The 27,907-nt window shown below is 41.5% G+C and overlaps 1 protein-coding gene across 1 annotated transcript in view; it reads left to right on the forward strand.

Annotated features, from left to right (window-relative positions):
- Nucleotides 1-27,907, forward strand: part of TTN (titin) — a 238,200-nt gene that overhangs the window by 24,342 nt on the left and 185,951 nt on the right. Inside the window, 22 exon segments of the mRNA XM_042779450.1 lie at nucleotides 103-369; nucleotides 513-785; nucleotides 893-1,156; nucleotides 1,273-1,533; nucleotides 2,036-2,296; nucleotides 2,729-2,992; nucleotides 3,086-3,346; nucleotides 3,509-3,769; nucleotides 4,201-4,461; nucleotides 4,548-4,689; nucleotides 4,780-4,945; nucleotides 5,149-5,380; nucleotides 5,981-6,265; nucleotides 6,350-6,475; nucleotides 8,558-8,746; nucleotides 10,418-10,999; nucleotides 13,025-13,081; nucleotides 14,165-15,220; nucleotides 15,455-20,269; nucleotides 24,475-24,839; nucleotides 25,670-26,912; nucleotides 27,593-27,871. Of these exon segments, the coding sequence (XP_042635384.1) occupies nucleotides 103-369; nucleotides 513-785; nucleotides 893-1,156; nucleotides 1,273-1,533; nucleotides 2,036-2,296; nucleotides 2,729-2,992; nucleotides 3,086-3,346; nucleotides 3,509-3,769; nucleotides 4,201-4,461; nucleotides 4,548-4,689; nucleotides 4,780-4,945; nucleotides 5,149-5,380; nucleotides 5,981-6,265; nucleotides 6,350-6,475; nucleotides 8,558-8,746; nucleotides 10,418-10,999; nucleotides 13,025-13,081; nucleotides 14,165-15,220; nucleotides 15,455-20,269; nucleotides 24,475-24,839; nucleotides 25,670-26,912; nucleotides 27,593-27,871 (11,910 nt within the window).

Here is a 27,907-nt window from a genome sequence, read left to right on the forward strand (position 1 = left end):
TATTTACTTATTTGTTTATTCCCTTTGGCTCATTTAATAACATTTTTTTTCTTCAGGAGTATCTAATCAAGATGATTCATAAATGTAATTATTTACCTTTAGGTGCTGCAATTGAGTTTGTTAAAGAACTTGAGGATGTTGAAGTGCCAGAATCCTTCTCAGGTGAACTTGAATGTGAGGTTTTCCCAGAAGACGCGGAGGGGAAATGGTATCATGGTGATGTTGAACTCACTTCTAGTCTGAAATATGTGATTGCATCACGCCGTGGTCGCCAGACCCTCACTATTAAAGATGTTAATAAAGACGATCAAGGAGAATATAGTTATGTTGTTGATGGGAAAAGGACTCAATGCAAACTGAAGATGAAGCGTAAGCATTTCTTTTATAGTCTATATTCTACAGATTTTCCATATTATAGCATGTATTAGAGTTATATCATTGTATCCCAAAATGTTTTAATGTTCAGTATTCTGCCTCTTATAAGTATAAATTAACTTCATTTAATTCCACAGCTCGTCCCATGGCAATTCTTCAAGGACTTACTGATCAAAAAGTCTGTGAGGGAGATATCGTGCAGCTTGAAGTAAAAGTCTCCCTAGAAAACGCAGAAGGTGTCTGGATGAAGGATGGCCAAGAGATTCAATCAAGTGACCGTATTCACATTGTGCTGGATAAACAATCCCATATGTTGCTCATAGAAGATGCCACCAAGGAAGATAGTGGAACTTACTCTTTTAGTGTTCCTGATCTTGAGCTGTCAACCACTGGACAGATCACAGTGTACAGTAAGTCACTATGATGATTTTGAAGGTGTGTTTGATTTTTGCCTCCTTTAGGATTGCTTTTTACAGGCACAGTTTTTCTCACGATGAATATTTTTGCAACTTGGCAGGTGTGGAAATAGTGGTGCCTCTGAAAGATGTTCATGTAATTGAAGGAACAAAAGCCATCCTCGAATGCAAAGTTTCAGCACCTGATGTGTCCACCTCAAAATGGTACCTAAATGATAATCAAATAAAGCCTGATGAACGTGTGCAAGCTATATGTAAAGGTGCTAAACAGAGGCTAGTGCTCTCCAGAACCCATGCATCAGATGCAGGACACTATAAGCTAATGGTTGGCAAAGTGGAAACAAGCTGCAATGTCACAGTTGAAGGTTGGTGTCTTTTACGGTGCACAGTTCTTTGTGAAATAATTTCTTCATGAAATAATATCTTTGAAAACAAAACCAGTGCAAAAAACTAATAAATTTATAATTTTTTCTTTGTATAGAAATTGAGATCATTAGAGGTCTTCATGACATCACGTGCACTGAAACACAGAATGTGTCCTTTGAGGTCGAACTCTCCCATTCGGGGATTGATGTAATTTGGCATTTCAAAGGCCACCCCATAAAGGCTGGTCCAAAATATAAAATTGAAGAGCGTGGCAAAATATATAAATTGACAGTGGTGAAGATGATGAAAGATGATGAAGGAGAATATGTCTTTTATGCTGGAGAGAAGAAAACATCTGGGAAGCTTATAGTAGCAGGTTAGTAGGGTTAAAGTCCAAGGTTTTTATTTCACTGTGATTTAGAAAGTAACCAATGGACTTGTTGCAATTGTGCTGTTCCAGTAGGAGTTTAATTTTTTCTTTTTTATGTTCTCTTTGCCTTTCCCCTTATCTTTTGTGATTAGTATCATTTGAATTCTCAAATCTTTTAAGTGTTAATATATTTTGCTAGATCAGAACCACAGTATGAAACTGCATTATGCTTTTGATGTAATTAAGGTAAAAGAGAGGGGGGTTTATCCTCTGTGTTCTCAGTATACCTGTGCTGGCGATAAAAGAGAACAACTAGGAGTGAAATAAGACACATATTTTTGTAATGTTCAAGTTGTATTCCTATTCCAGATTTTTCATAGAGCTCAGAATGACTATAGGCATGCTGCAAATTAGGGCAAAAAATTCCAACATCTACTTTTTGTTTCTGTATGGGGGAGAGCTGAACAGCAGCACAACACAAGAACATGCTTTTTCTTCTTCCCAACAGGCGGTGCCATTTCAAAGCCTCTCAGTGACCTGACTGTGGCTGAGTCCCAGAGAGCTGTTTTTGAATGTGAGGTGGCAAATCCTGAATCAGAGGGCCAGTGGCTACAAAATGGTAGACCACTAGCCATGACAGACCAGTTCCGTGCCGAATCTGACGGGGTGAAGAGAAGGCTCGTTATCCCCGCGACAAAAATGGAGGATATGGGTGAATACAGCTATGAAATAGCAAGCTCAAAGACATCTGCCAAACTGAAGGTTGAAGGTCAGTATTTTTTAGAACTAACTCATTTCTTTGAGACTTATTGCAGCATCACCCACTATATCTTGGACCAGGCCTTAAGACACAAGCAAAATGAAATAAATCAAATAAAAATCCAAACAAACAAAACCCTGAGCCTATCCAACAACAAGAAGAAAAACTAAACAAAAAATCCCCAACCAACCAACAAAATAGACAAATAAAACCCCAAAAGACCCCAGAAACCAAACATTCCTCATGGATGCTACGAGTAAAGCTTCCTTGCTGTGTTCCCAGCACACGACTTTGCTGGAACCTGTATAAATTACTATATGCATAAAATGAAGCACTGTTATTCGGTTTTATTAAAATGATTATATTTACTACAGGCTTTAATTTTGTTCTGCCTTGTAAAGTTTTTTTTTTTTTCCTATTTTCTTCTCTTTTTTCCCCTAGCTGTTAAGATAAAGAAAACACTAAAGAACTTGACTGTGACAGAATCACAGGAGGCAGTTTTCAGTGTAGAACTGACCCACCCTGATGTGAAAGGAGCTCTATGGATCAAAAATGGTGTTGAACTTGAATCAAGTGACAAATATGAAATTACAGTGAAAGGAACTGTTCACACACTGAGAATCAAACACTGTGCTGTCACTGATGAGTCTGTTTACAGCTTCAAACTTGGAAAAATAGGAGCAAATGCCAGACTTCATGTGGAAAGTAAGTCATTCTGGTTTGAATATTTGCTGTAATGTGTGTTTTGAAATTCAAATCATACACAGTGCTGAATTTTGCTAACTTTTTCTCCTGAAGCTGTCAAGATCATCAAAAAGCCAAAGGATGTGACTGCTTTGGAAAATGCTGTTGTCTCATTTGAACTGAGTGTTTCCCATGACACTGTACCAGTCCGGTGGTTCCATAAAAATATTGAGCTTAAACAAAGTGATAAATACAAGATGATCTCTCAAAGGAAAGTTCACAAGCTTATGCTGCATAACATATCTCCTGATGATGCTGGGGAATACACAGCTCTTGTTGGGCAAATTGAATGCAAAGCAAAACTGTTTGTGGAAAGTAAGTATTGTTAGTTTGTAAGAAAGTAGTTATATGTATGAATTGTTACACCAACACTGAGCAACTCAACCTGACACTTCACAGCCTGCTACCCTTGTTTCTTGGCAGTCTTCCAAACATATTAACATAGAAAATTCTCTGTCTTTTTTCCCCTCCTTTTAGGCATACACATCACAAAGACCATGAAAAATATTGAGATCCCAGAGACCAAAACTGCCTCTTTTGAATGTGAAGTTTCTCATTTCAATGTGCCTGCTGTCTGGCTGAAAAATGGTGTGGAGATTGAAATGAGTGAAAAGTTCAAAATAGTTGTCCAAGGGAAACTCCATCAGCTCAATATCATGAACACAAGCAGTGAAGATTCTGCAGAGTACACATTTGTCTGTGGAAATGACAGAGTCAGTGCAACCCTGACTGTAAAACGTATGTAAAAATTAAATTAACCACAATATTTTACAGTTACCAGTAATAAGTTTGTGTTAATGGACCTAATGAAATTCTGACAAAACCATCAGACTGTAAAGTTGTTTTCTTAATAACACTAACAACCTCAGTAGCATTGTTTAAAGAGATTTAGAAACAAAGAACTCTAATGTTAGATCCTGTGTTCTTCACTTTAGGCCAACATGCCTAAATGCCAGGTCACTGTAGGAGACCGAATTTGGATTCCTATGTAATTCAGTAGTTGTGGGACATTTAATTGTAATACTGATTCTGAACACAAAATGTACCTTTTAATATTTCTAAAATTGTCTAAAAGAAGTTGAAGCATCTCTAATCTGGTTAACATATATTTAAAATTAAGTAAAATAGAATGGAAAAAAAGCAAACCATGTCCATTCCTTTCCTTTTAGCCATCCTAATTACCTCCATGCTAAAAGACATCAATGCTGAAGAGAAAGATACAATAACATTTGAAGTTACTGTTAATTATGAAGGCATCTCATATAAATGGCTAAAGAATGGCATAGAAATAAAATCGACTGATAAATGCCAGATACGAACCAAGAAGCTTACACACTCCCTCTCCATACGGAATGTGCATTTTGGTGATGCAGCAGAATACACTTTTGTTGCTGGAAAAGCAGCTTCATCAGCCACTTTATACGTGGAAGGTATCTGCTCTCTTGATTTGTATGTTTAATGATTTCCAAGAGCTTAAATGATATCACGGCACTCACTGTACTTTTTTCTGCCCTAGCTCGTCACATTGAGTTTAGGAAGCATATTAAAGACATCAAAGTGGTGGAGAAGAAGAGGGCTATTTTTGAATGTGAAGTTTCAGAACCTGACATTCAGGTCCAGTGGATGAAGGATGGGCAAGAACTCCAGATTGGTGATAGGTAAGTTATTGCTTCTACACCACATTAACTTTTGGTGTGTGTTTCCCCCCAGGAGATATCTAGCTCACTTTGTTTTCTTGATGTGCTCAGGCTGAAAATTCAGAGAGAGAAGTATGTCCATCGTCTCATCATTGCTTCCACAAAGATGTCTGATGCTGGTCAGTACACTGTAGTAGCAGGTGGAAACACATCCAGCGCCAACTTGATAGTGGAAGGTCGTGACATTCGCATCAGAAGTGCCCATAAAGATGTTCAGGTAAGACCTATAGAGATGAATAAATATTTCATAACTTTGTCACTCAAAGAATAATGCAAGGGAAGAGCAACAATATCTAACCAGCAAGTGTCATAGCACACAAATCTGTAATCATAAGGTCAGAACCTTCTTCTAGGAAACTGGAAAGTGAGATCAGAGGAAAAACCAATATAATTTCTATTATTTATTCTACTTATTCAAAGGTCATTGAGAGACAAAGAGCTGAAATTGAATTTGAAGTCAATGAAGATGATGTTGAACCACAGTGGTACAAGGATGGTATTGAGATCAACTTCCAATATGAGGAAAGATACAAGTATGTGGTGGAAAGGAGAGTTCATCGAATGAGCATCTTTGAAACCACTTACTCCGACGCTGGGGAATATACTTTTGTTGCAGGACGGAATAGGAGTTCTGTTATTCTTTATGTGAATGGTATGTGGCCCCACAACCAATGTTTTCACTATTTTTATTACTTGGTAGTTTTCTGGTTTTTATATGGCTTCTCTGGAATTCTAACTCTTGAAAGAAAAAAAAAAATCAAAGAGATAATTTGGAATACTACCAAATTCCTCATGTACATAGATGTTTATTGCCCTACTGAAGCACCTGACTAGTGGATGAAAATGCCATGGCAATTCTTTTCCCATGGTATTTACCTAGACCACAAAATTCTTGAGTCTAAATAAAACTACTTTGCTCATATGAACAGATATATCTCCTATGGACAGATAAATCTATGGACAGATATGCCTTTTCAGAATGATCAACCTAACAATTCTTGGACACATTTTACCAAAAACACTTACACCAACACAGCTAATTATAAGGCACTTGCTGCTAAATTGTTCCCTTTGTATCAAGGAAAAGGGCAGATTTCCACAGGCACAAAAGATTAGGAAAAATAAGGGAATTTGTTTTGTTTGTTTAATTCTTTGCAAATAGCTTTCAATCACTAATAATATCAATAATGAGATTTCTGTCTCTTTCCTTCTTTCTCCTGTCTCTGCCACCTCGCTTTCCCCCAATTTTCAGCTCCAGAGCCACCCCAGATTGTACGGGAGCTAGAGCCAACTACTGTGGAGTCTGGCAAACCTGCCCGCTTTTGTACCATCATCTCAGGCAAACCCCAGCCCAAAATTTCCTGGTACAAAGATGATCAACAGCTTTCTCCAGGTTTCAAGTGCAAATTTCTTCATGATGCACAAGAATATACTCTATTGCTGATTGAAACTTTCCCTGAAGATGAAGCAGTGTACACCTGTGAAGCAAAAAATGACTATGGAGTAGCTACAACTTCAGCTTCACTTTCAGTCGAAAGTGAGTTTCCCATGCTCACAAATTTCATTTGTGAAATGAAATTTTCGTTCTTTTTTCTCAATCATTTTTTTCTGTTTTTTTTAGTCCCAGAAAGTGTCTCTCCTGAGGTAGAAATGCCAGTGTATCCACCTGCTGTCGTAATACCGCTACGCGACACTGTTACCTCTGAGGGACATTCCGCTTGTTTTCAGTGCAGAGTTACTGGAACAGGTGGGTTTCATGAAATCCTGTACATCTTTCCATCTCTCAAAATTTTTCCTCTTGAACATAGAAGAAAAATTCAGCAATGCACGTGCTCAGATCAGTCTTCCTGTAGAAGCACAGATATTTCATTCACACATAGCCAAGTGTTACTGACAAGTTTCAGTTAAGCGCATCAAAGGCTGCATCAAGCTTGGAACTTTTAAACTGTCATAAACATATTAAGTGTTTCTAAATAGAAGATCTGTTTTGGAAACTTCTCAGCATTTTAAATGCTAACTGATGTTGGAAAACTCTGTCAGTGAGTAAAATGTAGAGTTTCATGGGAGAAAACCAGTGTTTTTAGTTCTGAAAATTGTGTCAAATGAACATGATGAAATTTCTGAAGACACGCACTGCCATGTCCTTAACTACACTAACTGCCTGAAACTGTCAATCTTTCTCCTAGTATTTCTAAGTATCATTCTGCAAACACTAAACTGTGGTTACTTTCCTTATCCTAGCACAAAAAGTGTTTTCTAATTATCCTTTCAAATGTAGATTTTACATAAATAAGCTTTTTTTATTTAGATATATAGAACGTCACTGAGCTATTAAAATATTTTTTACTTTAACACACAGTCAAATAAAGCTACTTTCTTCACTTAGCAAATGGCCTTGAGTATGACTACTAATATAATATTCACATAGTAAGATCTAGTTCACAAACGAAAGAATTTAAAATTATTTCAAGATAATCAAAACTCCAAATTTAAAAATAATCCTGAGTAACAGCTCTATAAAAATTAATAGAAATTGGTTATAAAGATATATATGCAAATATACATAATTTGCACTACCATCTCTTGAATGAAAACTCTGGTTTTGGTCGTTTGGGTATTTTTCTTCAAAAAAAAGCTTTACAGCAAATTTGATTCTGTTTTAGAAGTGCTGCTAAAACTCAGAAAATATATGATGGAAATACTGGCCCACCCTTTGTGCAATGCATGCTAGTGTAGTTTTTTCTTTAATAGAACTGTATTTAAGTGAATGTGGAGGCTGCATTTACATCACAGAATATAAGGATCTTTCCATCTAGCTCACTCATTGTAGAACCATTTAGGTGGGAAAAGACCTCATAGATATCAGGTCCAAGTGTTAACCCAGATCTGCCAAGCCCAGAAATAAACCATGGCCCTAATTTCCACATCAAAATGTTTTTAAATACCCCCAGCATCTGTGATTCTACCACTTCACTGGGCAGCCTGTTCCAATGCTTGACAGTCCTTGTGATGAAGAAAATTTTCCTACTGAAAACTTCCTTTACTGAATACTCTATCCAAGTGGATTTGCATACCTGTCACTCATGTTATAAAAACCTTTTATATTAGGTTAGGTAACACATGGTTGTAAGTACAGTTGTTTAAAGGTGCATATTGTGCAACTGGCTATTGAAAACACTTTTTTGATAACAGTAATAGCACACTAGTTGAGTAACAACATATGATTCATGATGTAGTATAGTGACAGGTGGAGACAAAAAGCTGAAGTCTGCTTCAATTCTCTCCTAAGTCTACAAGAATCTGTGCAAGTAATGCAACATTTTATATAGGAATATATAAACCTTTCTTGAGAACTATCACAAGTAATATTTGCAACAAAAAGAGGGAAGGTGCTGTGCTTAGCAGAAGAATGTTCTGTTTTAATTTCTAAACCTGACTAGCTCAAGCTAGATATTTTATAGCCTGTTTAATCATGCAACTGTCGCAAAATCACTTTTAAAATGAGATACTTTCTCAGATTTTAGTAGTGCCAAAATATTTTTAAATTTTTACACTATCAGAATAAAGGAAGAAGGATTTTTTTACTCAATAATATATCAGCACCAGAATCCATTTTCCCATACAAATATTTCCAGTGTACAAATCAAAACCAAAAGCAACAAGTAGGTCACTTTCCACTCATCATACTTCACTGGAATAATACAAGGCACATTTAAATTTAGACGTTTGAGTTTAAGATTTTTGAAAGGTATAAATATAAAAATTGAGTTTGCTTGTTAGCATAATATCATAACTTATGCCTTTTTTCCCCTTTCTTTTGCCTGAGCAGATCTGAAAGTGTCTTGGTACAGCAAAGAGAAGGAGATCAAGCCATCACGGTTTTTTAGAATGACTCAGTTTGAAGACACTTACCAGCTGGAGATTGCTGAAGCTTATCCAGAGGATGAAGGAATCTATACCTTTGTGGCGAGTAATTCTGTAGGCCAAGTGACCAGCACTGCTACCTTGAAGTTAGAAGGTACACTGTGTCATTAAAGAAGTTGTCGTGTTCAGGTCGTGTTCCAATAATTATCTTAATATACACTGATACTTAGATGTGAGTAATTGTCTGTCGTGTTGTCTTTTAACTCAATTAATTGCTGCCATTTACAATGTCCACAGCAAACATTTATATATCCAAAATATATGTCATAAATAGGAAAATGCATTTCAATATTTTTTCATGTTCCATGCCCCCTCTTAACATACTCCAGTCTTAGAATCTGTCATGCACCAAAGATAGTAAAAACCTTCTTTCTAATGGAAGTTTTTTGCTTACACATTCTTTGGTTTGCTTTGTGAAGACAATCTAGTAGGAGGTTTTTTATAAAATAAATTACTTGGAAAGTTTTGAGAAACATCTCAGATAGAGGTATGTAACAGGTACTTGGGAACTGAAAGGAAATACTTTACATTCACATGAATAGATAAAACGTTGATCAAAGTTTTAGAGCAGAAACACTGCTTGGAGAATTTACTGTTCTATATTGTCCTTGATATTATTTAACCATAAATATTTTGTTTTCTTTTTGCAATAGATTTTATAAATGATGAATGAAAATAATTCATGCTGTTAAGTTGTAAGTTAGAAAAAAATCTTGAATGAGAGAATACTCATTGTAGCGTAGGGTAAGAAATTAAAAGTTGGCATGCTTCTTTTCAGGATTTAAAAAGGTTGAAGAAGTTACATCAGAGTTCCCTTGGCATGTTTCTTCATCTGTTTCACTTAAGGAGGAATCTGTTGGCCAAAAGCCCACCTTTATCCAGCCTATTTCAAGCTGCAGGGTATGCAGCGGGGAATCAGTCAGATTTCAAGCTAGAGTCTCTGGCAGGCCCAAACCAAAAATCCAGTGGTTTCATAATCAACAACTTATGTTGCCAAAAAAAGACTTAGTTTTCCACTTTGATGAGTCTACAGGCACAGCTATACTGATAATAGTAGATGCTTTCTTAGAGCATGCTGGCCAATACTCTTGCAAGGCAAGAAATAGTGCTGGAGAAACAACTTGTACAGCTACACTTACAGTGACTGCAGAAGGTAAAACCCCATTTTTACTTCAAAGGGATTCAATTTTTTCCATACCACACTTTTATGCTGTTACTAATTTTTTCCTTGTTTCACATCTTTTCTTTCCCACCTAACTTTAATAGTACCTTCAGTAACCCAACCACTCTCATTTCTTGTCTTTAAGCTGTAACATTTGCAAATTTTCAAGTTTGTATCTCAATATAGGTCAAAGAATAGAAACATTTTAATGAAGGTATTCAGGATTTTTAAATAAGAGATTTAGTGATCTTTATGGCTGTGACCGAGGTATTTTGCACTATTCTGTGGGGGGAAAAAAAAAAAAAAAAGAAAATACCTCCTTTAAACGTGCCATAAGCTTCCAATACTAAAATGGACCACTTTAGTGAAAGAAGACAAAAGCACCAACTGAGCATCATCTGCATGACTATCTTAGGCATCACTTGTCATTGATACATGTGAATGGATAACTTCTGTGTCAACAGAATAGTACGTCTGGCATGCTGTGTTTTCAAATGAAGATCATTCATTTTCATCCTCCATGCTGTTTGATTTTGTTCAGACTATGGCCCAGTAAAATTCTTTAGATACTAATGGTTTTGTTTTTGTCACTTGATTACACAGTGCAAGCCCTAGATAGGCAAAGTTCTGGGAAAGATGTAAGAGAGTCTATCCGGTCACAGGCTATATCAGAACTTCATGTTTCTCCTCTCACAAAGAACAACATTGAAACTTATCAAAAGGAATTTAAATCAGTGCAACAACCATCACAGGAATTGCATGTACAGGTTTTTGAAAGTGTATCAGAAAGTTTGACCATGAAGGCTACATCGATTGAAGAAATTAAAGCCGTGCACACATCAGTCCTTTCTCAAACATCTCAGAGCACCAAAATCTCTATGATGACCTCTCAGGAAAAGAAAGATGTCCCTCCAAAGATTCTCCTGCAACTCAGAGACCTAACTGTGAAATGTGGTGACACTGCTCAGTTCATATGTGCCTTAGAAAATGAATTCTATGAGTTTCTTTGGGCCCATGAAGGTGAAAAGATAGAATTGTCTGAAAATGTGAAGATAACACAAAATGGAAATGTTCTTCTGCTCACAATCCTAAATGCCCAGCTGACAGATCAAGGACTGTACAGTTGTACTGTGTATAATGACTATGGAGGGACAACAACTTCTGCAATACTAACAGTCAAAGGTGGTTATCTGACTTAACATTATCACTTACTTTTTGCAGCTTCATATTAGCAGTTATATAGGTCACTCATATTACCTTTATTATCAGTATTTAAATGAGAAAGCTCTAATAATAATGCTCTGGGATTTTTCCTCCGCATTTACAGCTCTATTCATAAGTGACATGTGCAGTACTGGGAAGTTGGTGCTTAACTTTTTGCCTCTTCCCATAAAATCAGATGTCTCGGGCTTTTTATTCCTCATATCCTTCGTGACACACAGTGAGATATAAAGCAAAACAGGCTTGTAGGAATTTATATATTTTATTAATTCCTGAAGCAGGAGTTTAAGGAAGAAAAGAATATCAGATGTAATTTTGAATTAGATACCAGGTCATTTCAAACTCCAGCATGTTTCCAACAAATCCAAGTTTCCAATTCCAAAGTTAGCAATACAAGTTAATGTACTTGAAAGTATTAATGGGTGCAAGTATTGTATTACTGCAAAAATGAACTGTCTTCTACCTTTCACTCTCCCTAATATATAAGTATTTACTTTTTGCTTAAATTCCTTCTACCTCTTCCTGACATCCATGTATTAAAATGTTAGTAGTGTTACCACTAGTGAAGACCCAAAATTGTATCATCACCACAGGTGATAGCATTTCTGATCAATTCAAAGGAATCAAGACCAGAAAACTAAGATGCATAATGAGAAAGACATTGATCCTGTTGATTTGGCTCTTAATTATTGAAATTTCTTTCTGCACTATAGAGCTGTCAAAAGCACTTTACATAATCTTCTGCTGCTACTTTCCAAATTAAGGCTCTAAATTAGAAGCAAAGATGTGGGTTTTTTAGTAATTGTGGACCAAGACTTGGTCCCATGAAATACTCTCACAGGCTTAACTGGTACCTAGAATTAGCCTAACAGGAATAGAGCTCTTAAATGTGCAATCACTCGTGTTTAATAGCACTGTTTTAGCACTAATACATTGCATATTCTATCAATACTAATTACTGGGGTTTTCCCCTGTAAGTATAAGGAGTGTTTTTATTCCTGCAAAACATCTGACCTAATCCTTTTCCTAACTTTATTCTTACCTAGCAAAAGAAGCACAAGCCAAAGCAGTAACAAAAATTACTCTTGAATCAGATACTAAAAGCTTTAAAGCAGCCAAAGATTGTCAGTTTAAAGCACCTGAAGTTAAGCAAGAATCTTCAAAGAAAACCTCGAGCTTGTTTATACCTACATCCCAAAGACCACATGAAATTGAGAAGCAAAGAAACAGAATATACTATCCTGATGTTGTGCCATGTGAAGACGTCACAGAAACTGATGCCAAAGCGCCAGAGTTTCTTGAAACTCTGCCTTCAGAAACCACTGTAAAAAAAGGAGATGATGTGTTTCTCTTTTGCATAATGAAAGGTGTGCCTACACCTTGTGTAGTCTGGCTGTGCAATCAGCTAATAGTTGAGGAGTCTGCACTGTGTTCCATAAAACACGATGGGCCACTGTGCAGTTTAAGATTGTTGAAAGTTGGTCAGGACCACGAGGGTATATACAAGTGCAGAATAGTTAACCCTGCAGGACAAGCCGAGTGCAGCACCCATCTGAAAGTGACAGGTTGGCAACTGCATGTTCCTTCCAAGTATCAATTCCTCATGCATAGCATCATAATTGCATTCCACTATATTCATTCTCTAGGAGATGATAAAGAACGAGAAGTATCTCATTAGTCTGTGGATTGTTGAATGTTTTCTTCAGGGATTTACAGCATGATAAAGGCATGTTGGTTTAGAAACTTTCCCCTATCCTGCAAAAAGAAAGCAAATCTTATAGAAAAATGTTCATTATAAACAAGTTTGAAAATATTTGATTATTCTCAAAATTCATCAAGTGTTTGAATTGTTTGGCATGCATTTGTGTGTGTACGTACATGTGGATTTATGTCAATTTGCAAAACAGATTGGATGTTTTTACTATATAAAATGTTGATTGGCACATTTAACAACTATAGCTCAAAAATCTCTGTCTTTTTTTATTCTAGCTCCTGAAAAAATTGTTCATGAGAAGCTAGAGGAAGATGTTGAAATGGAAGTAAAAGGTACAATCACAAATGAGAATAATTAGTACCAGTAATTAGTAATGTTGTGAAAAGGTTTTTATCGGCTTCTATGAAGTGTCTGATGAGGAAAGACACACTTTAAAGCATATTGGAACATGTTGCATGTTTGTTTTGATATGCAAAGGGTTACCTGCATTATAAGGTTATTTAAGTTTTAAAATAAGTTTAAAACTTCAAAACTATAATTGTGCAGCCATATTTTTAGCTTTTACTTCATGCTTTGCAGCTGTTCACAGAGCTCTTATATGTTCAATTTCCTTTTGAATGCATGGAATAGTTTACTTCAGAAGGAAGTCATACAAATCTTAATTGTATTACTTTTAAACAAGTTATCAGCCTAACATTAATCGGTTCAATGGACACTATTGGATGGATAGATGAAATGTACTAGAGAGCATTTGTTGTTTAGGTTATGTGAAAGCTACACATTCCCATTGATTCCTTGCACCTTTTTTTACATACATTAATTCATCATTATACATCTCTTACCCTGGCTTGCAGATAGCATACGTGGTTCATGTTGCTTGCTTTTTCCCCCGTGCATAACACTGTGAAGTTAGTGGCTGTATTAGTTCGAATAAACGCCTTCTCATTTCATGTTACTTACTTTTTTTAAAAAAAATATATATTTCAAACTATTTTTTTCAATTGTTTGAACATATCTGCAAACAGAGGGGTCAGAAAGGGCGTTTATTCTACTGTCTGCAAGTCAGGTAAGATTGTCTTCTTTGCCACCCAAAGACACACAGCTTTTCCAGGCAACAAAAATATACACGCAGAAGAACATGTTATTTTGAAATTCTTTTTTTGCTTGTTCAAGAAGAAATTTCCACAGTCTGAAGAAAGAACAGACAACGAACGATTTTCGTGTCAATCTTTAAAACAGAGCAAGGCGTTGCGTTTATTCGAACAAATATGGTGAGTGAATTACTTTTTTTTCCTGGGTGTGTGATGAAATCTGTTGCATGCCCATTTTTTTTTATTTCAATATATTGCTACTTTTTTACAACCAGGCGGTAGGCAGAGCGTGACATGCAGTAACCCATTCTCCTCCTCTTGCAGAGCAGCGCAGCGCGGCGGACTTCGAGGGACGTGGGCGAGCGGCGGTGCTGGCGGGCCCCCAGAACCGCAAGCCCATCTTCACACAGGGACTGAAGTGCAGCTCTGTGCTGGAGGGGGACCCCGCGCTGTTCCGCTGCAGGCTGGTGGCGTGCCCAGCGCCGCACATGGCCTGGTTCCACAACAACCGGCCCGTCCTGCAGGACTGCCGCAAGGTGATCCGCACCGAGAGCACGGAGCACTCGCACTGCGCCAGCCTGGAGCTGCGCGATGTGCGGGAGCGCGACGCCGGCAGCTACCGCGTGTTCGCCATCAACAGCGAGGGCTCGGCCGAGTCCACGGCCTCGCTGCTGGTGGCGAGCAGAGGCGAGCGGCGGGCCCGGGGGGACGCGCGGCAGGGCTGGCGGTGCCTGCTGCAGCAGCGCCGGGAGGACCGGCTGCGGGTGGTGCTCCGCTGCACCGGCTCGCCCTTCGACAAGGGCCAGGAGGCTGAGCCCGGGCACCTCTCCCCAGCCCGGGGCTTGGTGCGAACCATCCGCTTCCAGAGCCTGCCGCTGGCGGGGCTGGAGCACGGCAGGGAGCACAGGGTGGTCAATGCTGAGGAGCTGCTGGACGAGGAGATCCGCTGGAAGCTGCAGAAGCTGCGGGAGGCAAAGAGGGCAGCGCTAAGAAAGAAGCAGGAATCCCTCATTTCCCCGCCCCAGGAGATCCCTCCTGAGAAGCCGAGCCCACTTAAGGTGGCTTCCAGAATGGTTGGCTCCAAGCCGCTCACAGTGCAGGTAGTGAAGCAATGCTCCAGACCCAAGGCTCTGGGGGAGAGGTGGCAGGTGCAAGGTGGGCTCCTGGAGCCCTGCCCACCCCTCTTTGTACAGGAGATCAAGCCCCAGGAAGTTGTTGAGGGACAAAGATGTGCTTTCTCCTGCCTCTTCCATGGCCGCCCACAGCCCACGGTCACTTGGTACAACAATGACAAGCCCGTGGGGCGCATCCAGGGCACTGCTGTTCACACCACGGGGTGCTGCTCCACGCTCACCTTCCCATCTGTGCTCCCACAGCACGGTGGCACTGTCACCTGTGTCATCTTCAACCCACTGGGCACAGTCAGCAGCTCAGCTGGACTCCATGTGAGGCAGCGAATGCCAGCCTATAAGTACACAAAGAAGGAAAAGGAGGAAATGAAAGTAGTGGGAAGGAAAGAAGAGGAGAAGGTGAAGGAAGAAGAAATGGAGAAAGAGAAGAAGGAAGAGGAGAAAGTGAAGGAGGATAAGGTAGAAGTTGGTCTGGCCTTTACAGCAGAGAAAGGACTGCCAAGGGCAGTTCCAGACTCAGACTTGCTGTCGTTGCCTGTGGAAATCAAAATCACTGCTCCCACTCCAACGCCAGAGCAAGACACAGAGATGAGGGAGACCCCACGACCCTCTCCAGAGCGGGCTGCTTCCACCATAAAGCACAAATTTAAGTTTTCGTTTGATATGGGAAATGAACCACCCCAAATTGTGGCAGAAGCCCCAGCACATATTCAATGCTGTGAAGGAGAGAAAGTGATGTTGGAGTGTGCTGTGTCTGGGCAGCCCCCACCAGCTGTGAGCTGGTCCTTGAATGGCCAGAGCCTCTCTGCCAGTGAGAGACTGAGGTTTGAAGAGGGCAAGAATGGCACGTACCGCTTACACCTTCAAGAGGTCTCTGTCAGGGATGCTGGGCGATATTGCTGTGTGGCCACAAACATGGCTGGAACAGCACAGACTGCCTCTGAGCTGACAGTGCAGCCCAGGGCACCCAAACTCTATAGCAAGGGTGGAGGCACTGAGGAACTGCCTGCCATGGACCGTGTTCTGCACCCCCAAGGCCTCAGCATACTTGGGAAGGATGAAGAGGAGCAAATTGCACACCCCAAGGAGGAGGAAGCCCACCTACCCTGGTCCCTGAGGTTGTCTCAGCCTCCTGGAGAGCAGTTGGAAGATTGTGAGGAAACATCTCACATCAGGGAAAGTGAGAGGGAGGAAACAATGATGCTGGATACCACAGAAGTTTATGCAAGGCAAGAAATGGGGAGTACAGAAGAAAGGGTGAGTTATACAGATGGTATTTCTGAGATGAGGCAGCACAGGGAAAAAATTGTCTCTGAGGAACACAGCTTTGGAATTGATACCACTGAATTGCATGCTACCATATCCAGGGAAGGATGTGAACTGGTGGCCAAGGACTCAGGTCACTTTTCTGAGGAGCTGGAGCCTGAAGGAGGCAGGGTGCTACCACATTCAGATACTCTGTCCTGGGACATCTTGAAGTCACCATTTATGGAAGTGCAAGGGCAAATACATGCCCCTGAGCAGTCTGCTCTGGCAGGGGAGTGTAAGGATTTATCATTTATGGAAGTGCAAGGGCAAATACATGCCCCTGAGCAGTCTGCTCTGGCAAGAGAAAGTAAAGATTTATTATTTATGGAAGTGCAAGAACAAACACATGCCTTTGAGCAGCCTGCTCTGGCAAGAGAAGGTAAGGATTTATCATTTATGGAAGTGCAAGAACAAACACATGTCCCTGAGCAGTCTGCTCTGGTAGGGGAGTGTAAGGGTTCATTGTTTATGGAAGTGCAAGGGCAAGCACATGCCCCTGAGCAGTCTGCTTTGGCAAGGGAGTGTAAGGTTTCACAAATTTTCATTCCTATATCACCTGTGGAGCAAGATAGAAGTGATGTGTGCACAGAGGGTGATGCCCCTGCCTGGGAGACAGTGACTCCTGATGTGCCTCTTGTGGAAGAGCCAAGTGTGCCCCATCTGCAGGATCATATTTCAAGTACCCCCACAAAGGAGGAGGTTGGCTTTTATGAATTCTATGCAGAAGACCAGCATGAGGATCAGGACAAGGAGCAAGAGAGATCAGTTGATATTGAACAGGACATTAAAGCTGATGATAATCTCCATAAAGAAGAAATGATTGATGATGGTGATGTCACACGCTGGGAAAGACAAAGTGACTGGCAAATGTTGCAAGAAATGGAGTCTGATGCATGTAGCCCTTTGTCAGACCTAATCCCCACTCCTCCTGGGATAGAAAACTCCAGTCAGGTTTTTACTGAGGAAGCTGAAGTTCATCTAGAAGAAGTGCATTTCAGAGAGCAGCTGTTGCCATCTGAGCCTGAGACCGAGATCACATTTGATCTGAAGAAGCTTGCAGAGCCTTTCCCAGCTGCAGAGACTGTGTACACAGAACAGGCACAAACCCCCACAGCACTGGAAAGTGTGGAGGTCATCACTGGGAACATCTCCCCTGTGCACCAACATGATGTGCTTGAGGAAGAGATGTCTCTGAGCGAGGAGCTGCGTCAGAGCTACAGGATGCAGCAGGAGGAGGTTGATGCCCAGGAAGAGGAAGAGCCAAGAGAAATCGCAACAGATGATTTGCAAACTCCTAATGGGGACCTTGGCAGCGTCATGATATCTGCTGAAGAGGGACATTCTGCTGAAGAAGTTGAGGAGTCAAAGATGAGTGTCTGTGGAGAGGACTCACTTCAGGAAAAAATTAATGAATTTCTAGTGGAGCCCACACCAGACTTCCAAAAAGAAGTTCAGGAAACACATGTGTGGGAGAGTGGGGAACGTCTGGAGACCACAGAAGCCCAGAGTGACAGCTTCATTATGGACTTGAAAAGAGCTGCACATGAAAAGAGACCCCAGGCTGGGCACCAGGCTGAGGAAGATGGTGGTTCTGGGACAGAAAAGGTCTTTGAGCCAGAAATGAGCAGCTTCACCTGTGAGATGGAAAGCACAGATTCCCCTGAGGAGGTGTTCAGAGACATCCAACAGGAACCAAACACATCCAAGGGCTTCTCTTTTGGGAAATTCATACTTGGGTTAGTAATGGATGATCCTGTGGCACAAAAGGAGCAAAGGAAGGAGTCTTGGGACAAGAAGAGTACTCCCACTGAGGAAGCCTCTGAGAATGGAGAAGAAATGTGGGAGGATACTTCTGCAGGTCCAGAGCCCAGTGCTGTTCAAATCTCAGAGCTGGAGCCTGATTTGTCCCTGGCCAATTATTTAAGATCCACTGGGATATATGAAACTCCAACTCTCAAAGGCACAGTTCTGAAGGAGCAGCAAGAAAGTATAACTTCACTGGAGGTGGAGGAGGTTACCTTCAGCATGGTTTACGATTATTACAACAACCATCAGGAAAGTGCCCGACCCTTCTCTCCTGAGTCAGAAATGTCTATAGAGCTGGAGAGTGGGAGCAGAGAGGAGTCACCTGATTCAGACCGCTTCTACACACCTCCCTCTTCCGTGGAAATCTTTGAAACAGCTTCATCAGCATCCTACCACACACCGCTGAGCACTCCCGAGCGCTTCTCCACGCCGTCCGAGGGCTCAGGGTACAGCACGCCGCCCGAGCGCTTCTCCACGCCATCCGAGGGCTCGGTGTACAGCTTGGCCCCTGAGCGCTACTCCACACCGTCCGAGAGTTCAAATTGCAACACGCCCTCAGAGCAGTATTTCACACCGTTTGAGGGACCCTTCTCTGTGTCAGGGGACAGCACGCCACCAGAACGCTACCGGACACCCACTGGGGAGTACGTGGATGCCCTGACCGTGCTCCCCCTGTGTGAGAGGGGGCATCAGCCTCCAGACCAGCCCCAGGCAAACGGGTTTATGACCCCCTGTGAAGCCCGGGAGCCCTCAGGCAGGGACAGGCCACCGGCATTCCTGAAGGCATTGAGCAGAAGGAGGTTGTGCGAGGGCAGCACGCTGTTGTTTGTGGCTGAGGTGGTGGGTGTGCCCAAGCCAGGGGTGAAGTGGTACCATAATAAGTCTCTGCTGGAGCTGAATGAGAGAGTGCAAATAGAGAAGGATGGGGACAAATATATTCTGGAAATCACTAATGTCCAGAAAGAGGATGAAGGACAGTATCTGTGCCATGCAGTGAACATTGTTGGAGAAGCTAAAAGTGTTGCAGAGGTGGAAGTTTTGCCTGAAGATGGACGGTCACTGGCACTGCCACCCCCTGTCACTCACCAGCACGTTATACACTTTGACATGGAGCAAAACACATCTTCCAGGTCCCCTTCACCACAGGAAATCCTCCTGGAAGTGGAGCTGGATGAAAATGAAGTGAAAGAATTTGAGAAGCAGGTCAAAATCATAACCAGTCCTGAGTTTAGCCCAGATAAGAAGAGCATGGTGGTTTCCCTAGATGTACTTCCACTTGCCTTGCTAGAACAAGCTGCAGGCTTTGCAGCAGGGGAGAACGAGGATGTAAAAATTGATTTCCAAGTAACTGAAATGCCTCCACGCTTCGCTGTGCCCATTACAGATCTCAAGGTGGCAGAAGGCTTGGATGCAGTTTTTGAGTGTGTTGTAACGGGTACTCCTGTTCCCGTGGTTCAGTGGTTCAGAGGTGGCATGTGTGTGACACCTGGCACAGGGAAGTATGTTGTGAGTCAGAAGGAGGGGCTTCACAGTCTGAAGGTCCAAACTGTAGGTCCTTCTGATAGTGGCTTGTATCGCTGTCAGGCAATGAACAGGCTGGGAGAAGCAACGTGCAAAGGCTCCCTTGTGGTCATGGCTCAGCAGGACGCAAACGCAGTGAGCAGTGAGACAGTCACAGGCTCTGAACCCCACAGGTCTCAGAAGTGTGACTTGCTTTTGAGTAAGACTGTGAGCCCAGGCGACCAGTCAGAAATAGAGCTGGAATTTGAGTTTGAACCGCACAGAGATGACTCAGAAAAAGCGATCCAAGTGCTGGCAGTGACTCAACAAGAGCAGGAAGTAGAAGGGGAGAAGTGTGTCAACATTAGTTTTGATGTGTTTGCAGAGCCATCCGAAGAGGAACGGGTTGAGTTTAGGGCAGAGGACTCGGAGAGCTGCAGCTTTGAGTTCCAGGTCACAGAAGCTCCTCCCAGATTTGTGAGGCTCATTTCTGACTACAGTACATTTGTGGGTGCCTCAGTGTGCTTCCAGTGTCTTGTGACTGGTTCCCCCCGTCCCAGTGTCCACTGGTACAAGGATGGGGTGCTGTTGGAAGGGGACAGGTACTGTGCACAGGAAGAGCAGAACGGCTTGCAGAGTCTTACCATTGAAAACCTGGTACAAAGTGACAGCGGGCAGTATAAATGTATAGCTACTAACAGGGCAGGAACTGCTGAGACTTGTGCTGTGTTAACATTATATTAAATTTCCATAATGTATTTCAGAGTCTGTCTTGAAATACTAAGTGTTTCCATGATGTTGTTCACTGCAGGTAAAAATGCAGCACTCATTTTAGGGGCATTGTTTTTTCATCTCTGTAAGGATGAAAACCACTCTCTGGGCATATTTGTGTTTCACTTAGATTTGCCTTCTTTGGGGAATTTAAGTGAAATTTTATCCATGCATAGATTTTGTGCACACTTTCTGCACTGAGGGATATTTCAGGCTCCTTGCTCATTCTTGTAAAGCTGTTTTAATTGACACTCATCTGCATAGGACTATTTTTTTTTTTTTTGTATAATGTACATATACCTGTGTGTTTGTAACAGTGCAATCACAATTGTTCTATGTAGACTAGAAATCACTGAAAATGTAGACACCACCTTTTTCTTGTAACCTAGAGGTATGGAACACTAACTTATGCTTGCTGTTTAGTTTGGGTATAGTTCTGTTAAAAAACTCCTTAAATTGTTATTCCCCTTCTCACAATGTTGTGTCAGAACATGATTCAAATCCTGTTTATGGTTTCTATCACTGCAAAATTCTTACATCTATGGGCCACTTTCTTCTGACTCATGGAATTAAATGCCTTTTTTGAGTCATTGAAATTATGCTGCAGCAAAGAAAAGCAGGGCAGTGGGAAGAAAAATGATAATTTTGCATTAGTAGAGACTGGACAGGATTTTCTTCTCTATTACCAAGTAATAAATATGAAAGCATATTTTGTACTGTATTTTTAGGAGTTAAAGGGAAAGGAGAAAGGGAGCATAATAATAACAAATCAATTATGTTACTGTAAATTCACTGAAATAATTTTGGTTGTCCCTGTATTCCAGTGCCATTCATAAAATATGCATAGTAGTAAAAAAGTAAGATATTTTTATGCAGTATTCTTGTTTCACATTAGAACTACACCTCTACATATTCCTTTTTTCTTTCTCTCTTTTTTTTTATTAAGAACAGTTGAGTATGCTATGTATCAAGATGACCAGAAATAAGGGGAATATATTCAGTTGTTATTTGTGGCATTTTCTCAGCACAGGAGATTTTTACATTAATGTTCTCAATGTGAATATATATTTTTCTATTTAAAGTAATACTGATATTTTGGAGGAATCAGGTGTAGCTGATGTAATTAAATGAGAATTAAATCTAGCTTACATAAACAATGATAAATTGATTAAGAAAATCTGTTAAATGGAGGAAAGTTATTAATTAATGTTTCTCAGAAACTAAATTACTCTCTAATGCATATACCAGCTTTCCAGCCTCCTGTATGTCATGGTGGGATCTTGAGTTTAAGATCCCTAATCAAAAATTAGTTTTACTTTGTTTACCTGTTGAGATTCTTCTAATTATTTGCAAATTCCTGTCAGTTGCCTTGCAAGCTTTAAGCAGAGTGGTGAATATAAGCATAAAAACTATTCCTATAGTATGTTCGGTTATGTTCATACAATTTCTTATTTTTGAGTTCGATGTGTCTTCACAGTGAGACCACCATGTCTAAAAAAATCTGTTATCTTCTAAGACTATCCCATCACTCACCTGGGACAGTAATTTTTGTTCAAAAGATTCACTTTGCCCAATCATGTTGCCTGATATAAATTAAAAGTCAGGAGTGGCCAAGTTCTAATGACCCAATACCCAGGCATAATGACTGAAGTGTTTAGGCCAATGCAAACGTGTCACTTTAGTATCTTCTCAACCATAACCTCTTGATAAATGTTTAGGATTTGTATGTTAAAAGGCAGAGCTAATTGTGCTTTCTGACAGGTAATGGTGGTAGGAAGGAGAAGCATGACTGTCTGACCCCATGTTGTGCTGGGAAAGAATTACTCCATGTTGTGTCCTTAATCCATTCCTTGTGTAGCTGTGTAGCTCTAACTGTTCATTAGACAGCAGAGGTCCTTAGGGAGGTTGGCATGAATTGTGTGATGTTCTGTGTCACCTGTGATGTGAGAGGTCTGTTAGCTCCAAAGTCGGGAGGTCAGAGGCCCTTTGATTAGGTCCTGTGCAGTTGTGAAGTGTGTTTATTTTGCATGTAAATCTGAATATTTTTAGCAGAAAGAGACCTATAACTTGGTATTAGAGCCATCTACCACACAGGTCCAAGTTCATATTCACATCTGAAATATATGGCCAAGCATCTTTACCCATGTAGTGGTGTTTATGGTTTATGTAAATTTATAAGTCTTGGTTTAAATTTTGTACATTAGCCAGGAGCACCTGATTCACCTAAGCTACAATTATTAAGTCTGGAGTAATCCTAGGCTTGAATGAACTTAGTCTGGGACAACTCATATAGCTTGACTATCTCTTTTCAGAATTTTGTGTTTTCATAGGAATCAAAAAGCTCACAATTTTATTTTCAGATTAATGTTGTCTTCATTTCTACAAAACAAGTATCTTAAAAAAAGAATTAAATATGTCTATTTGTCATCAATGTGTATTGAATGTTAACATGTATGGTTAATTTGTGAAATAAATATGAAATTATTTAAGTTCATAGCTTCTTGTACTTTATTCATTTTACAGACGTATCTAAAATATGAAAAAGTATCTGTATAGTTCTTATCTCATAAATATCCAGGAACACACAAAAGTGCATTCATTTTTGCCATGCTCCTGTGTATAAAGCATTCTCCCATGTTAACATGGGTTTCACTCTGCAATTTTATTTTTTTTTTTTTAAATTGGCCCAATTCTACCACCCATTCTCAAATTGCACAATTTATTACTGTTTTACCAAGGTTGGTAAGTAATGCTGAAGGACTACTGTAATCTGTTTTTCTACTTAAGCATTTCTTCTCTGCAGTTAATCATTGTACGCGCTATGCTATGTAATTTACATTATAGCATTTGTGGCAAGACCAATAATTACTAAAACCAATGAGCAGGAGTTGGGTGACAGAGTCTGTTCTTTTTTATATTTGTTGTTGGAGTGAAGCAAAAATTCTTATCTCTCAGTAAGTTTTAAAATTGAAGACACTGTAATTGAGAAGCTTATCGAGGTTCACCATTACAGTGCCTAAAGATATTAATCCATTCACACTTTTATTCTTTTTTTTAAACTCTTCTATCTTTCCAGTATTTATATCAAATACTCTGAGTCTTGACTGAGCAAACTTAACTCAGTGAGGACAAAAGTATTTGATTTCCAAAGGTTTTCCTTGAATCATGCGTTTCATGAATTGTTCCATTCCTGGGAATTCCGTATTTCACTGATGTTTCTATTGTCAAACATCTACAGAGATGTTCTTGACCTCTGCTTCCTCTAATTTTTAAACTACTTTTGGAACTGAAGTTGTCCAACGCATATATCTATGATTTCACAAAAGTGAGAAGACAAAAAGTCTTAAAAGCCTGTTCTCTTTTTCTTTCATGTTGTGGCAGTTTTCATATGCCACATCTTGAACAGGGAGGGATTCAAAAGCAGAGATTTAAATCAATTATATTAATTTAAGGGTTTAAGCTTGTGATGCTTGCAATAATGATGATGTTGTAAACTTAAGGGTCCAATGACAAAACCAGGACAAAGCTGGTAAGGTAGGGGTAATCTTTTGGTGTGCTAGACAAAAAGTAGAGTTTAAAGAGATGAACTATGCATCAGAAGAAAGGTTAGTGCGCTGAAAAGATTGTGGTTTGTTGGTTGGTTTGTGGAGGGGATTCAGTCCTAATTGTGGCATTCTACTTTTTTTGTTGGTGTTTTGAATTACATGAGGGTCTTAGCACTATTCTGCTGTACTTGTTTGCGTAGGTGTACATACAAATATGTATGACACATACCACTTTAATTATATCTGTGAAATGCATCAATGTTGCTTGGTTGTTACTTGCACAGTGCACCCTGGAGGGATATGCCTAACCCATACTGTGATGTCAGGTTTAAAGGCACACCTGTCCTGATCAAGATAGGAAATTCCTAAGCAGCCTGACAACACAGCATGTCTTACTCGTTTTGGCAGGTGTGACAGCAAGGGGACATCACAGACCTCCTGTTCATTGCTAGCTGCTGTATAGTATTGAGAAAGCCTTCAGACATAGAAAAATAGTTGCCCTAACACTGTGTGTTGCTATCTACAAGTGTTTTCATAAATATTCTAGTAAAACTAAACAATTTTTTCCATACAGACATCACTAGGTCTCTTATTGCCTCTTCTGAGGAGGGAAGAAATGAAGGCTACAGGAGCGGCCTTCAGTTGCCTGATAGAGAGAAAACACTTGAATTTGAGCCTGGAGAACCAGTTTATTTCAGCAAAGCAAAGATGAAAATTGAGGAAGAGGGCAAAGCCCCTGTTTTCCTGAAGCAGGTCTCAGATGTTGCAGTCTGGCTGGGAGATGCAGCTAGGCTCTCTGTTCCGGTTACGGGCAGCCCCACACCCAGCACCCAGCGGTTTTTCAACAGCACGAAGCTGAGCCCAGGCATGGACTGCAGGCTGGAGCTTGCTGGCAGTGAGCACAGGCTCACCCTGCCGTGTGCAGGTGTGCAGCACAGGGTGAGCTGCGTGCGAGGCCAGCAGCGCGCACGGCAGAGCGGGGAGCCGGGCAGGGCAGGGCAGGGCCCTGGGCACTCCCTGAGCGCCCCGTGCAGGGCCAGCCGTGCCCCGAGAGCTGCGGTGCCAGGGCAGCGAGCAGCTCCCCTCGGTGCGGGGCTCCCTCGCTCGGCACCCCGGCGGCCCGGGCTCTCTGGCGGTGCGGCACTGCCCGCAGGGCTCTGGGCTCTCTCTGCAGGGCTGCGAGTGCCCTGGGTGAGGGCTCGGCTCTGCTGAGCTCCGGGTGCTGCCCGAGGAGCCTGCTGTGTGCAGGCACAGCCCAGCCTTGCAGCGCTCCGCGGTGGCCGAGGACCAAAGCCCCCTTTTGTACCAGGAGGCAGGTGAGCTCCCTGCAATGGAAGAAGCACTCACTCTTGAGCCCTCGAGCGAGCCTCCAACCCTCCTTCAGCTCCAGATGAGCCAGGCAGTGTACATGCTGCCCAGGGAGGATGTCCTGCCTGGCCTGCCACCAGCCTGTCTGGGAGCACGCAGTGTTGAAGAGATGCTCACCCAGGTGGCCACAATACAAGAGAGCAGCGTCAGAGCCTCTGGAAGCCCTCCCTGCTGGCCCCCAGGGCGTGGTGCCTGCAGCAGCGATGGAGACACAGCTGCCAGGCTGCCTTGGGACTGTAGCTGCACAGGTACTCATGCCCAAAGAGAAAATCAGCCCCAAGGCAGCAGAGCAACCGGCTGCCCTGAAGACAGAGGCTTCCCAAACCCTTCTACAGGTGTCAAGCACCACTGAGAACCATGCCATGGATGGTGACCAAATCCAGATCCTTGAGGGCTTTTAGGGAGCACAAGGTGAGCTGAAGGCTGAACCCAGATTTCTCTCTGAGCTGGCCTTCACTGAGGGCCAACCTGTCCCCTTAGAGAACATTTCTTTCCTGGAGACAGCAAAGGAAGATTTTGCTGCAAGAATACACGAGGGGCAGGCTGTGAGATTTCCCTTGCTGCTGGAAGAAAACCAGTCCGTGGAGGAAGAGCATGCTGATCAGTGGCAGAGGACAGAGAGACATTCCCATGAAACCATGTACTCTCAGGAGCTCCAGCCAAGCCAAGTCCTCAGCGAAGACAGTAGGCTCACTGCTCTGGTTCCCAATAGCTGCAGCTTAGACATGAAGTCTCAAATCAGAAATGCACTGAAAACTGCAGTGGTAAGTGAGAAAAACATCTCGCTTTCAGAATGGTTGGCTGATAAAGAAGATGTTAAAGTACAGGCAATAAACATCACCAAGGAGAATACACATACCTTGTGCACGTATGTTGTGACCACAGGAGGATGCAGTCCCATAGAAATCCAAGTCTCCTTGGGAGAAGTCAACATTCAGACAGCTGACCAGACCACAGTCTTGAAGGAAGTTTTATATTCCTGTCTTTGTGAAGATAAATATCCCCTGACTGGTGAAAAATCTAAAGCATTGCCATTCTCTTCCAGTCGACTTCTCTCAGGAAAATCCTGTGATGAAATCTTTGAGCTGGAGCCCCAGCAGGCTGAGAGAACTATGGAGGCAGAAAAAACACTGGAACACCCTTTGTCTGCACAAGTAATCAACACTGTGACTGAGCATGGTCAAATCGAGGATGTGGGTGCAGCTGTAGCCACTGCTGATGTAGTCTCTGCAGATGTTCTTACTGAGACACCCACAGAAACACTGAAAAGAAAAGAGAAAAGGGAAGAAAAGTGTGAGGAAGAGGGCAGAGAGGGTCTGGAAACTAGAGCTGGAAAGCAAGAGGATGAGCTGAGCAAAGAAAGTTATCTCATCATGCGCAGCAAACTGGTTGACACTGTTGTGGAGGAAGAGGAGAGTGTCAGGCTTGTGTCTGTCATAACAAATGTCAGAGAGGTGAACTGGTACTTTGAGGGTAAACTGGTCTCTTCAGGCAACAAATTCAAGTGTTTGCAGGATCAGGACACATATACACTAGTAATAAGCAATGTGTGCAGGGAGATTCACCAAGGAGAGTACACCTGTGAGGCACTGAATCAAGCTGGGAAAAGGGCAACAGCAGCAAAACTCACAGTTGTTAAAAGAGGTTGGATTATGAGGATAAAATAATGTTTCTAATGCACTGCTCTACTAATGAACCTCCCCATGTGTATCTTTGGACAGGGATATAGTTTTAATACCATCATGCCGCTAATCAGAGGGCCCCCTTTCTCTCTGGATTGATGGTCTCCTTTTACCACATTTCAAGACCTCTCACTTCCATTACCCCAGTCTTTGGTCAGGAACTTTGTTGTTTTATTGCACTAGCATGGTCAGGACAAAACTGCATCTCAATGCCAACCATTTCTCCTGTTCTTGCCTGAGAAGTGGACCTGCTCTTCCCATTTTTTCTCACTGCTGCACCCTCTCTCACTCCTTAGAGTCATTGCACAAATTCACCACCATTTCTTCTTCACACCATAATTTCTCACAACTCCAGGACAGGTTACCATATATTTATATCCTATTGCTATTGTGCATTGCTATTTCACTTTGTTTTTCCAGTATCACCACTGTTTCCTGATGCCATTATGCAGTGTAAGACTTTCTGTTCACTGAGTCTATCTAGTACTGCTTTCATTTCTTGCAGATATTTTTTTCTTTTACAGTCACTTTATGTGAATTGCAAGTATGTCACCTTTTTGGATTTTTTTTCAGTGAGTCAATCACTTAATTTCAGAATGTCAACAGGCAAAGTTTTGAGTTACTCTCTGCTTCTAATTTCAGTTGCACCGATCCTGAGGAGAAGGCTTGAACCCTTGGAAGTGGCTGTAAATCATGTGGCCAAGTTTACCTGTGAGGTGGAGATGGCTCCCAATGTCAAGTTCCAGTGGTACAAAGCCGGACGAGAGATCTATGATGGGGACAAATACTCCATTCGCACCTCCAACTACCTCTCCACACTGGAGATCCCAAGGCCTCAAGTTGTTGACTGTGGGGAATATAGCTGTAAGGCTTCCAACCAGCATGGCAGTGTAAGCTCTACAGCTGTGTTAACAGTAACTGGTAAGTCCAGACTTTCAAACACTTCTCCTTTTCCAT

This window comes from Catharus ustulatus, chromosome 7 (assembly GCF_009819885.2).
Source record: "Catharus ustulatus isolate bCatUst1 chromosome 7, bCatUst1.pri.v2, whole genome shotgun sequence".
Classification (NCBI taxonomy): domain Eukaryota; kingdom Metazoa; phylum Chordata; class Aves; order Passeriformes; family Turdidae; genus Catharus; species Catharus ustulatus.